Source organism: Aristolochia californica, unplaced genomic scaffold, assembly GCF_029961685.1.
Source record: "Aristolochia californica isolate CCGP_79_NKW_82.1479 unplaced genomic scaffold, dmAriCali1.0.hap1 SCAF_12, whole genome shotgun sequence".
Taxonomy (NCBI): domain Eukaryota; kingdom Viridiplantae; phylum Streptophyta; class Magnoliopsida; order Piperales; family Aristolochiaceae; genus Aristolochia; species Aristolochia californica.
In genome coordinates this window covers 1854839-1868180 of record NW_027181793.1, presented here as the reverse complement: position 1 = coordinate 1868180, position 13342 = coordinate 1854839, and the positions used below count along the sequence as shown (strand labels likewise).

The 13342-nt window shown below is 37.0% G+C and overlaps 1 protein-coding gene across 1 annotated transcript in view; it reads right to left on the bottom strand.

Moving 5' to 3' along the window:
* Nucleotides 1-1049: 1049 nt before the first annotated feature.
* LOC137947053 (UDP-glucose:glycoprotein glucosyltransferase) overlaps nt 1050-13342 on the bottom strand; it is a 109443-nt gene continuing 97150 nt past the window's right edge. Inside the window, exons 25-37 of the mRNA XM_068793344.1 lie at nt 11851-11907; nt 11619-11749; nt 11435-11523; nt 10987-11339; nt 10809-10901; nt 8207-8271; nt 6741-6843; nt 6494-6652; nt 6240-6380; nt 2794-2837; nt 2584-2698; nt 1507-1659; nt 1050-1404 (exon numbers count right to left, since the gene is read on the bottom strand). Of these exons, the coding sequence (XP_068649445.1) occupies nt 1237-1404; nt 1507-1659; nt 2584-2698; nt 2794-2837; nt 6240-6380; nt 6494-6652; nt 6741-6843; nt 8207-8271; nt 10809-10901; nt 10987-11339; nt 11435-11523; nt 11619-11749; nt 11851-11907 (1671 nt within the window). The 3' untranslated portion in view covers nt 1050-1236. The remainder of the gene's footprint in view (nt 1405-1506; nt 1660-2583; nt 2699-2793; nt 2838-6239; nt 6381-6493; nt 6653-6740; nt 6844-8206; nt 8272-10808; nt 10902-10986; nt 11340-11434; nt 11524-11618; nt 11750-11850; nt 11908-13342) is intronic.

Genomic DNA, 13342 nt, shown 5'->3' with positions numbered 1-13342 from the left:
TACAGTATCTAGTTTAGATATCTTCCCAACAACTGCTAGATGTCAATACATGCATAATTCTCAAATTCATTGGATGGCCTTAGAGAAAATCTTGCAATATCTGAAGAAGTCAGAATAAAGACTAATGTACAAATCTCATGGACATATATACTAAAAGCTATACAAATGCAAAATTACTAGGTTGTCAAGATGACAAAAATTGCGGTTCCAAAATATTGTAGTTTTTGTTGGATGAAATCTTATTACCTACTCAACTAAAAACAAAGTGTGGTTACTACCTCAAGTACTAAAAGTCGAATATAGAGCCTTCACCTATACAACTGCTAAAAAATTTGCTTCGCAAGTAAAGACCCCTATGCATCTATAATGTGATACCAAACAACTTTTCACATCAAGTAAATAAAGGTTGACTATCACTTTATTAAAGAGAAGGGTGTTGGCATTATCACTGCTGATTAATTTTCATCCAAAATTTAAAATGAGAGGGAATGTTCCTTTGTGATTTGGTTATTTATGTATGTACCCTTATGTGAGTTATTATGTACGAGGATATTTTTATTAACTATAAAGTCAATAAAAGGGAGCTAAGGGAAGAGAAGTGCTATACTCTATTCCTTTCATTTGCTTCCCGTACATTCCATCTTCGTCTCCCCCATGCAAACACTCTTCCCTTTCTTCTCCTTTGCTCTACTTCTTTTCTCATCTTCTCTTTGCTTTAGTCTGAACTTTCTAGCACAATGAAGCCCTCAAGTATCAGCATGTAAAGAAGGAACATAGCGTTTTACAGTGCCATGGAAGCAAAAAGTAGAAAGACAAAAAAACGTGAGGACATAACAAGAAGAAGAGATGCAGACAGGAGGTATCTCTCACCATTTATAAAGTTTTTTACAAAGAACAATCCCCACAATCTTAATCCTAGTAGGTGACAAAGTAATACTTCCAATCTACATCTATTTTTATGCAACGGAGAGTCGTAATCCTAATAAGACATTTCTCACTAGAACAACTAATATTGTTACTACTTTACAACTGACACAACATAATAAGCATTTCTCATAAAATTTAAAGTTTTTCTTTGGTAGTTCCCTACCAAAGGTCTCACCGCCATAAATATGAATACTTATAAATTTAACATCTAACATATATCGTAAGCTACAAAAAGAAGCTATCAGATTTCAAATAAAGCTTACATCCTCAAAGCAATCTCTCTTTCTCTCTCTATAAATATATATAAAATCACAATTCTGCCCTGTCTTCCTGCAGACTATCACTAATTGAACTATCAGTCTGATTGGAAGGCAAAATTGGCTCATTAATGTCGATTGCTTCACCCAATACTCTAGCAGTGAACTGTCTTGCCTCTAAATCAAGATCCGGCCACTCTGAAACTATTCTTTTAGCACCCTGTCATCAGTAGAGAATAACAAGAAGAAGCATTTTCAGCCTACACGGTTTGCATTGGAAATAATGAGTAGATGGATTTTAAACATGGTCAGTTAAGAGTACCAGCAGCTTGGGCTCCTTTGTCATTGGATTGTTACAGAGGTCAATAGTTTTTGCCTTGGATTTTGTGGAGTTACCACACCAAGATTCACACCATAGCCATTCTTGAGGCAAAGAAAAAATGGGTACAGTGTGCTGAGCATAATTGGGGAGATCCTGAAACAAGAAAGTGGTCACTTCAAGGTTACCTATGGATACAAGAGTAAAAAACTAATGACAAAACAGAAAATCAGGAGAAAGCATTAAGAAGAAGAAATGAGATTCATACTTTTAGCTTCCTTTAATGGGATGGGGCCAATGAGCAAATGGTTTAACAGGTTTTCACAAAGAAAGCACTAGTTGGTATATAGAAGGCAGCAATATGTTCCAAAGACTTGCTGAACAGAGAATAATCTAACCAGCATAACTTTTGAAAAGTTTCAAAAAGCATGCTATACTAGTTGGTATATAGAAAAGCAGCCACACACATAGATTCTTAGTTCAGAAGAGTAAATATGTCGTGCTCAAGGGAGAATCATCAATTCTAAATCCAGAAACTCTGCAGCAGCCCAAGCACAGAGTTGTTTCCAGAGAGATTTAGCAGCTTGTCTCAACGTTGAAAACCAAGTTAGTAGTGAGACAAATATACTGCCTACACTCAACCTTAGTGTAAAATTCAGTACACTGATCAAGTAAAGCAGAAAACAAAGAAAGTAGGTTGTTAAAAGATATTATTTTCTTGCAGGACTTGTTTTTTTTGGCTGGCTTTTATTTGTTCTTTGTTGTATTTTTTTCTCCTTGCTCATTGAAATTCTTTATCATTGTCAATTAAAAATGATTTTTTAAGGAGAATAGTAAATTCAGGTACCAGCTCACAGTGTAGACGCTTCTCAGAAAAGAGAGAATGAAAAGCAAAAAGGAATAGTGTTTCAATCTAAAATAGCTACAAAATTTCTCTAGAAAAATATTCCAGTTTAAAGTTTCCTCTCTTCCAGAGCTGAGTGATGACCTTCTATGAATGTGCATCATCATTTAACCTCACAGAAATCCAAAAAGTTCTATGGGAATTGTAGAAAAGTACAAACAAAAAAGGAGACTTGCCTGGTCAAGATTAGAAAGACTATTTGGATCTTTGCTGAGAGTCTCATAAAATACCCTTAGATTATCACCTGCTGCAGTTTGCCTGAATCTCACCAAATCAACAACATAGAGAGCACTGGGAGAAGATCCATGTTAAAAGTCTAGAAGGTTTACATTGAGTCTAATGAATTATGCAAGTAACACAAATGAATAAAAAGCTTCAAGGTGTACCTTATATGATATGGTTTACCCCTTAAATGATCGTTCCAGAAACCCTATTAGCCAAAAGTAAACATAGAAAACAAAACAAAAAAGCAAATGAAATTGTCAGACAACCACTTATTACTCAATTAATGAGCTGCGACAGTAAAAAAAAAAAAAGACATCATTTGAACATAACTAATCTTTTTCAAATTCCTAAGAATGTCAAATAGATTATATGATTTAAAAAACTACCAATTTCAAACTCATATTAAACTGTCAACAGCCACAGAGGACAGGGAATCGAGTTTTCTTGCTTCTTTTATTGTCTTATGCATACATATTTGACTCTAGATGGCATATTTTAGGTGTCTGTCAGAAAGTTATTGATTTGAAGGAATGCAAAGTGTTAGAATACCATGCTAGAAAATGAGATGAGTTGACTTACTATTTTCAGTGTTTTCTGTAATTTGCTATTTTATGATTGTTATACCCTAGCTTTAAGTGAAATGAAAGGTATTTTAGACTCCTGTAGTGAATGATTATTAGTAGATAATTAGGGAATTGAGAATACTGATTATCAATACCTCTTTTATTCTCTCTCTCGCTCTCTCTCTCTCCCCCCCCCTCTTCTCCCGAGGCCTTCTTGAGAAGGGCTTTATCAAAAGAATCCTTCTCCATGAAGACCTCTTTAGAAGAGGTGTTGTTCAGTCACAACTATTTTGGAAGTGTGTATTACATAAAAAATCTTTTATTATATTTAATTATAATTCTATAAAAAAAATTATATGGTAAGTTACTAAAATACCATAATCTGTACCTTTAGGTTTTTTAATAAAAAAAAATAATAGATTGCATAACCAATTTTTTTAGGCTAGATTATGGGCCCATCAATTTGTAGGATTAGTGGGTCCAATGTCTCATGTGTAGACCCATATTTAGTAGCCTATTTTGTGCAAGGTATGTTAGAAGGTTCTAAAAAGAAAAATGTATAAAAGTAAGCTTTTTACCATGTCAACCATTTTATATAAGGTATATGTTAAAAGTAAGCTTTTTACCATGTCACCAAAGAGGTGGCCTTCTCCTCTTTGAGAGATGAGCTCTTTCAAAGGGAAAGCTAACCAATTTGACCACTAGTAGTAGCTTTTAATTGAAAGAGCTGTTTTTGGGATCCAAAACATGTGCCAAGCACAACCTAAAACTATAACATGGTATGAATGGGAACACAGAAACACATAGCACTGCTTAATTAGTAGCACAAGCTATGAACCACATGGTTATGGCACAAAAAGAACAGGAAAAAACTAACCTTGAAGGCCAATCAATAGAGAAATTGAGAAAACTTCCTAGAGAGGGTGCAGGAGAAAAGAGCAGAGAAAGGAAGAAAAAGAGAAGTTTGGAAAGAGACCTGTCGTGAGAAGAACAGCAGTCTTATTAGGGGGGAAACTTGACCACAAACTTCTTTTGTTTACCACTTTGATAACTACGTTAGAAAAGATGAGAATGACCTTCCCTACTAAACATCACTTAACTCCCTAATCTCATACAGTAACTTTCCAAAAACTGACTCAAACCAACTCTACTAACACAGAAAACATTCCAGACCTATGACAGATAATATTAGATAGTGTGAAAAGACCAGACTACCCTTATACACATTTCAAAACTTTCTGTGTAAGCTCATCAGTTGTAGTAAAATGTTTTTGATTTAAAATTTCTGCCACCCCATCAGACACAAAAGTCTCCACATTAATAGGAACAATAATAGCATTATTATTGGAAGGGCAAATCATTATCATCATCATTAACATCATTGTGACATTCCAGCTCAACAGGTGATTCTTGGTGAAGAGGAAACACAATGTTCTCTTCGCCGCCTACAAGTTTAGATTTGGCTTATGGGTGGTTTGATGTCAAATGGCTTTCTAGATGCTAATATTTGAAGATTATTTTTTGTTGTATATTCTCCTCTTTTTGTTAACATTCAGCTTAGTTCCATCAAAAAATGACTAACCACTTCGGAGGTTTACTGTGTTATACAACTGAGGCTTGAGGTTAGCTTGAGGGAAAATCCAGATGAGTTGAATAGGAAGGGAGCTCATGAGAGGGGAGAAATCAAGCTAGATAAGAGAGAGAGGAAGAAAGAGAATGAGGGACAAAAGGGAAGGTCGTGAAGAAGGACACAAGAAGGGAGTAGATGAACTTTAGGAAAATAGGGAGAGTTCCAAAACATGCCCTTTCCTTCAGGATTTCTCTTTAAATAGCAAATTAAACTTACAATGCAAGTAACTTCAGCCTTAAGTAAAAGTCTTCTATACATTATCACTCAACAAGACCCATATAAACCTAGGAGGGACACATGTACATATATGAAACGACAAATACCCCTTAACTTCAACACTTAATAAAATTATCATAATTTAAAAAAAAAAAAAGAATTTTGAAGCAAGGTATTAGTTTTGGTTACTGGTGTCCCTGGTTTATGGTAGGGTGTATTATAAAAATAGTGTTATATCAGGGGGAAATTGTCCTGTGTAAAATTTTAGTTAGTTGACATCAGAAGATGGAAGTTCACATTAAGGCCTTTAAGTATGTATTTACTATTTCTGTTGTTATGCTGATACTTCTTTTTTGACTGGTAATGATTTATTAAGGAGAAGAGAGAACAAACAAAAGAGGGAGGAAAAGGAAATCCTCCAATGGAGAAGAAACAAGCTAGAGGAGTGAGGACTAGCACCCTCTTTACCAAGGGAATTCATTAAGCAGGTAGCAGACCTTAGGGTTCTGATCCCAGCTGATATCATAAGATTTGACAGGCTTCATCAAATTACTGCTCAAATCTCCAAGGAGTAAAGGAAGAAATTATCCATCCAATAACAATTTCCCAATCTCCTTCAATCACAAGGCATAAGAGACAGTGCACCACAAACATTTAGCCATGTACCATGGCCAATATCTCAGCCTCAAGAGAGTGTTTGACACCGATTGCGCGTGTGCCCACTGCAATCCCGTAACACTTCACCAATCCCAGCAAAACCAAGATTTCCCAAGGAGCAACCATCGAAACTAAATTTAAGAGAACCGGATGTTTTACGCAGATTGACAACACTCCACTTGCACACACCTGTTCTCACTCTCCTCTCTTCTCTTTTATTCTACTTGGATTCTTCTCTATCCTTCCTAATGATTTATCTTGCTTTTCATAAATTTTATTTCTTTTCTCTTTCAAATCATGAACTTCATGCTCTCTCACAAAAAAAGAGTCATACTTGGTACTACCAGTAATGATTTCAATGTTTCTTGACTGAAAAAGTTAACAGCCATTATGCCATATCTGTAATTCCAACTTGGGGTGGCTGTCAGCTATTATGAGAGTTTGAAATTCATACTTCATCAAGCATTTTAAGAAGACAGCTCCTAATAAAACAATTGTAGGCAGTAACGAGTTCAAACCAAATACTTGTTTAGGGACTAACTTGTCTCCAGAACCGATAGCCATCCATTTCCTTGTTGTTGTCACAGAAAGGTGTATAAGCAAGAGGTCTTCCCTTTAAATCCGTGTCATAGAGTTCTCCCATATCAGCTCTCACTATTTGATCAGCATCAACAAATATGACCTACAGAAAATTTACAATTAAGAACCACAGTAAGTACAACGAGATTGAATTTATGAAGTCAAAAAGTAAAACAGAAGTTTAGACCTCATAAAAGAAAGAAGCTGCTGAAATACCTTTTCCAGATAAAGCGGAAAAATAACATCTAGAAACAAAATTTTATATGCCCAGATAATCCGCTGTTTCTCTTTTTGTTTGTGCAGCCAGGTGGGCCATTTGTAAGTAATTAACTCATAATCGAATCCATATTCCCGTGCCATGTGTGGTATAACATCCTTCACAGAGATCATCATGTGATATTTTAGAAGCACAGAAGCAATATCATTAAACATTAAAAGACTTCAGTAAGTATCGAGACCATACTTTAAACTGTGGAGATAGATAGTTCTTAATGAACCAGAACTTAACAGGTCTATGTGTGTTTTTAAGCACACTAAGAATCATGATTTTGAGAAAGCGCTCGTACCTGCACAAGAGAGAGAGCAAGAGAGTGAGAGAGAGAGAGAGACTGGAAGACTGTGAACTGAAAGAACAAAGAAACAGGTCGAGTATGTCACCTCTTGGCATCAATATCTACACTATACCATAAATAGAGCAATAAACACTACTGACGACACATAGCATCCAAGAGATTACGAAATAGTAACAGAAATTGTAAAACCAATTATAAAACAACTCCCAACTAATCTTCAACAAAAGAAAACAAATAAATGGATGGATAAAAGAACCTGAACAATCTTGACTTAGGCTCCTCTAAAAGACCAAAAACTAAAGATCATGGTTATGGTTCAGACAACATATGTTTGGTGTATATCCAATATTAATATTATTTTTCTTGGAAATAATAAAAACTTTGCAGAGAAACAAAGAGATACGAGGGTTACAAAAGAGCAACTAGCTTTTCAAGGATAGCCAGCAAATAAATAAATAAATAAATAATATATACTGTGTTAGAAAATCAGCTGAAGGGTTGTTTTGCCATTTTACATTAGCTGTAGTATTCAGAGTAGACATTATATTGTTCAGCATGTCTAGATCTAGCTCTAGTTCTAATTTGGTGTATTTTTTAGTATGGTTTAAGTGAAATGTAAGTACATAGGGGCATAGTTGTAATTGTTTATGACCCCTAAGGAGAGCAATTTCAGACTCTTCTCTCATTCAACAACAAGAAGAGAAACCTAATTCTATCGAAAATTTCTCAAACTAATGAATGAAGCTCACAGTTCAGCTTCCAACGAATCACAAACCCCAAAACAAGTAAAGTTGAACACAAAACCTGTTCTGATTAGTTATAACAATGCCCCTGGTAGATTTCTCTACTAACTTTTCAAGCAAATCTCACTGTCTCTTTCTATGTCTTGACTTTCTCTATTTGTCGTAGTTCAGGGGCCACACAATTTTACACGAACAGCTCATATAAAACAAGAGAAATAGATAAGAATTTGGCCTTCAACTCGATGGCAGGGGTGAGTGAAGAGGTCCCTGTGTTCAAATCTTACGAGGGTATGGAATGTACTGCACATAATCAACATTCAAAATAAATTAAAAAAACAAAGCTCCATTCACAAAGAATATATATGGGGCCTTACAAAATTCATATTAGTCATAAAGAATTTAAATATGACTACAGTAGGCAAACTATCTCATACATGCTCCACCTTTTCTATGTATTGGATGCTCATTCAGCCAAAAGCTCAAGTCACACAACAACATCTTATCAAGAGGGAATCCAATTCTCTATAGCTTTTTGAGATTGGTATGCTGACCATTTTTCAAAGAAAAATCATCATCAACAGAAACAAATGTTTAAAGGCAGTTAAAAAGCTCACAAGTGTCCAGAAGCAATTGAGAATATATTGATCTGCTTCCCCTGTATTCTAGACTTCTTGTCATCCTGACAAATAAAAGCAACATTGAAAGGTTAGTTTACATATGATGACCTAAAACATAAACAAAGTTCGTGCTGCAAAGAAAATACATGTTTAAAGGCCACATGAATATGTTTCATTGGAACCATGACAAATATGAAATATTGATATGGCACAAGTATATAATTAAGATACCATGACAGTGGTATTCCAGGAGAAGATTAAGTTTTTACTAGTATGGTATTGGGCCAACTGAAGGAATTAATTGACACGATCAAAGGCTTTTTCGAAGTCAAGTTTCAGGACAAATCTAGGCAATTTTTATTTTTTGAAAGAGTCAAAAAGTTCATGGGCAGCTATTGCTGAGTCAAGAATATTTCGACCTCGAATAAAAGCACTTTGAGGGTTTATGATTTGGGGACGGAGGGGTCTAAGGCGGTTAGCAAGAATACGACCTATGATTTTGTAAAGCTAGTGGTGAGGCTGATAGGTCTGAAGTTCTTGAGGAAGGGCTGAGTTAGCTTTTTTTGGAATAAGAGCAATGAAGGAGGCTCGACGGATTTATGGGTGATGCCAACTTGGTGGAAATTGTGGTAGAACTCACTATTGAAACTATGTGGACCAGGGGCTCGGTCCTTAGGCAGGCCTAGAGCAGCCAAATCAATTTCCTCTGGAGAGAAAGGGCGCTCTAGATCATTCGCATCTGAAGTGGAGATACACTTATACTCGAGCTGATATAGATTTGTACGGTTGAAACATTCCTCTAAATAAAGATCTGAAAAAAAACTTCACAAGGAGGTTAGATACTGAGAGGCTATCCGTGATCACTTGATCTCCATGACAGAGAGAGATGATACGGTTAGCTCTCCTTTTGGCCGAGGCAACAGCATGGAAATTTTTTGTATTTCTATCCCCCTTGGTCAGCCGACGGAATCTAGCTCGTTGTTTCCAATGAATAGTTTCATATATGAGAAGATTTAAAAGATCATGATTTAAATGATTTCAAAGAAGTAATTCGAGAGAAGAAAGGGACCTTTGCTCTTCGAGGAGATCAATCTCAGATATGCGGCGGCTGGCAGAATCTTTCTGAGAGGCAGCTACAACTCATTGGTTCGAGGACCAGGGGCAGATCTTTGCCTTTAGGGCATTGAGTTTAAGGGGGAGCGACCAACCCGGGTTGGGGTTATGAGCTAGACAATGCCACCAATCAACAAGTTTTGAGGTGAATGATCCATCTAGGAGCCAGAAGTTCTCAAAGCGGAGCGGAGATCGACCCCAAGCAGGGGGGTGAGTACTGATTTGAATCGGCTAATGATTTGAGCCGATTTTATTGAGGACTTGGCCCAACGTATTGGTAAAAAGCTGAAGTCAATCGTTATTTGCAAGGAATCTATCAAGGTTGGAGAGGATTGGGGGATTTTTTCCATTAGACCAAGTGATTTTTTTGTTAGATAGGGGGATTTTGGAGTGTTCCAGGCTACCAATGAGATCCGAGAAGAATCACGTTGTGGACGAATTTTTTTTTTGACAGGGGAGCTTTTTTCGGAGCATCGAAGAGTGGCATTGAAATCCCCGGCCAGGAGCCAAGGCAGGTCCCAAAGTTGGACAAGGAGGAGAATTTCATCCCAGTCACAGTGATGAGTTGGACCATAAATGCCAGCTAGGGTCCAGAAAGTCCCCAAAGATCAGTCACGAAAGCGAATACAGATAAAGAATTGGCATGGCTGAGTGAGGGTTGCCTCGACTGAATTTGGGTTCCAAATGATAAGAATACCACTAGATTGACCAATCATGTTGACCTTTGCCCATTCAAGATCCGCATCGTACCAAAGGACACGAGCGACAAAAATATCAAAAGTTTGCAGCTTTGTTTCGACCAATATTACAATATTTGGTTTACATTCAAAAAGGGCTGCCTTGATTACTGCACGCTTAGAGAGCGAGCCTCAAACTCCTACGCAGGGTAATTGTGCTCCTGAGCTTCGAGGTACCGGATGAAATCGTCGGCAACCTCACTATCAGAGATCTGAAAGAATTTTTTCAGATAATCAGGTTATGGAGGGGAGGGAGGGGGTGGAGGACTTTTGGGAGTGCAAGGTTTTGGTGGGCTAGGCTCTTTGCCCTTGCTCTTCTTCTTCCTTCTAGAGTAGGTGAAAGCAAGAGGAGTAGCAGGAGGTTTTTTTGAAGTTCTTTTGGAGTATGGGAAAGTAAAAGGAGTGCTGGAAGATGCGGCATTGGAGGCCTCCATTGGATTTGTTGACTTGGGCTTAACGGACGCCAAGGGGGTTGGACAAAGAACGTGGGGGAAGTGGGTATGTAAACAGGATGGAAAACGGTTACTTGGTGGGGTGGAATAGTGGTGCCATTAATAAGTTTTGGACTTTCATTGGAGTTTGAGTCCCGCCGATCTCCTTCCTCTAGAAAGAGCTAATAAAACTCACTAAAAAAAGTAAATTTTGTAAATTTAAAACAAGTTCTGCTACATTTAGTCCTTCATGACAGGTATTTGAAAGAATAGCAAGAATGACCAAACTTGTATACTAACAAAGTTCCAATCAATTACCAGAAAGGTCTCCTGTCTCTCTTTTGATTCCTTACTACCAATCAAAGCAGAAGCCCACTTGAGTATGTTAGAATTCCAGCTATTAAGATCCCGCTGAAGAGTTTGCAACAAAAATTAGTATACAAGCAAAAGTATAGTGATTCCACAAAGAAGAAGAAAAGAAAAATGTAAGGCTCACATTTTCCTTTTCAGTCAGATGGTCTTCACTGATGGAAGCTCCCAAAAGTTGCTCATGTTCCATACCCTTTTTCTTTACTACATCCAGATGAACCAATTTTCCTCGCAAGTCATCTAAAATGATTTGTTTTGACAAGAGATTCCTGTCACTTCCTCCATCTGTTTCCTTCAATAAATAGAGGTCAGAACTTCTACCAGGTGCCAACTGTAGGTACCAAACTCCAGGGGACATTTTCATTTGCCAGTAACCCAGATTGGCCATAACAATGGTATCAACCATGTGTGGGCTGGTCTTCTTTCCAAGAATCAACTGAAGTCCTCGAGGAGGTTCATGATCCTTTTCAGAACAATGACCTGATCACCACACTTTTAGTTAAACAGAAACAAGCTAAATAAAAATCTCTTAATGATACTTTTATAGGAGAAAAAAAAATATATGGCAAATAGACCTGTCAGTACGAGTGCCTCTAGCTCAAATACAGCTTGCAGTGTCTTTGTATCACCAAGCTTCTCAAGCAAAATATTATCAAGGTCATGTCTGAAGCCAATCATCAAAAGAACTTTCATCAGGCAGACATAAGCTAAGAAAGTTCAACAAAAAAATTAAAAAGAGAGAGAAATGTGATGCTTTACACAGCAATTTTAGGCTCAACAAGCCATGGCTCAGGGACATCAAGATTCATGGTGAGAGTTTTTGTCAGGGGCATATTAGCAAATAATGCTTGGGGACCTTTTACTGAATCATCAACATCACTGAAGTCATCCTGGAAATCAATTTCAAAAAGAGAATCAGATGCAGAAAATTTCAAGGTTATAGGGACTTGAGCAGCACCTCGTTATGAAAAACAAATTAAGAATCACTTACAAATGTTGGCAAAACATATCTGTAGTAATTCTTGAGCGGAAGGTCAACAAGGGAACTCTGGAAGGAGAAGAGCAAGAGTTCACAAAGGATTTCAGTCAAGAGTTTCATATCAGTAATAACAAGTTTAAATAAAGTGAACAACATTCTTGGGTGACGCCGCCTTAATGTGCTCATAGTGTGAGGTCAAGAGTATTTATCTTCAAAACATCAAAAAGTGTTTTATTAAGAAAACTACCCTAACTTTTTTAAAAAAAATTAATTAGAAATACCAAAACTGATAAGCTACCCATATCTATGTGTAGTACATACATTATATACTGTACATATAGAACTTCTACAAATAGGTATAGATTAATAAAAAAAGATGACAAATAAGAGAAGAAAGAAGAGAGAAAGGGAGAATAAGAGTGCTTCGAATGGCACTCAATGGGGGCTGAGTTTGACCCCCTCTTCCTTTCAGTTCACACACTACCCTTCGATACATAAACCTTCATAACTCACTTGCCATACATCCAAATAACATTAGATCTGGACTACAGACTTCTCATACTAAACTAATTTTACTGACACTACCATAGACTACAGAGAATATAAAATGATTAAAATACCCCTACTTGATGTTTAATACTCCCCTTCAAGTCAGAGCATATATGTCTAGCCCCTGCTTGTCACAAAATATCCCAAAATCACATTTACCCAAAGCTTTTGTAAAAACATCGCCAAACTAGTCAATTGAACATAAGAGGCACCAACTTAAGTATTTCAATATTCTCTGAGCAGCTTTTAAATGAAATTTATGTGGACATTTCATGAACTGACTCAACATACTTACAACAAATAGTATATCGGGATGTGTAACCGTGACATAAATCAACTTCCCAACCAACCTCCGATACATTATTTTATCTTTGAGTTCATCATTGTTTTTTTTTTTTTTTTGTTTTTGATGAAATGTGATTTTATTAAGAGAGCAAAGAGGAGAAGCTGACTCCTAACAACAAGAGATTGCAAGGAGGCTCTTTGCTTGGCGCATCGGCCACAAAATTTGCTGATCTGGGAGACAAAAAACAGTCAAAAAGATTGACAATATCCAAATTTTCAAAAAAGGCATCCTAATGGCGCCATGGAGGTGTAGAGACATTCTCGCACCAATCGATCACCACCTTGGAGTCTCCCTCGATCAGGATGGGCCCGAAGCAATGGTCACGAAAAACACAGAGTCCATTAAGAAGGCTTTGATATTGAAGAGTCCCAAAACAGCCTTTACTTTTCTGATATTGGCCATTGTTCCTACTCCGATGATCAAAGTGTCATCCGCATATTGAAGGACAGGAATATTGAAAGCCGAGGAGCTAAGCCATCCACATTCTTTCTGCCACAATTTTGAAGAGGAGAGGGGAGAGAGGTTCTCCTTTTCTTAATCCCCTTGAGCCATTGAAACATCCGCAAGTTGTACCATTCAAGACAAGAGAGTACGTAGCGGAGGACATGC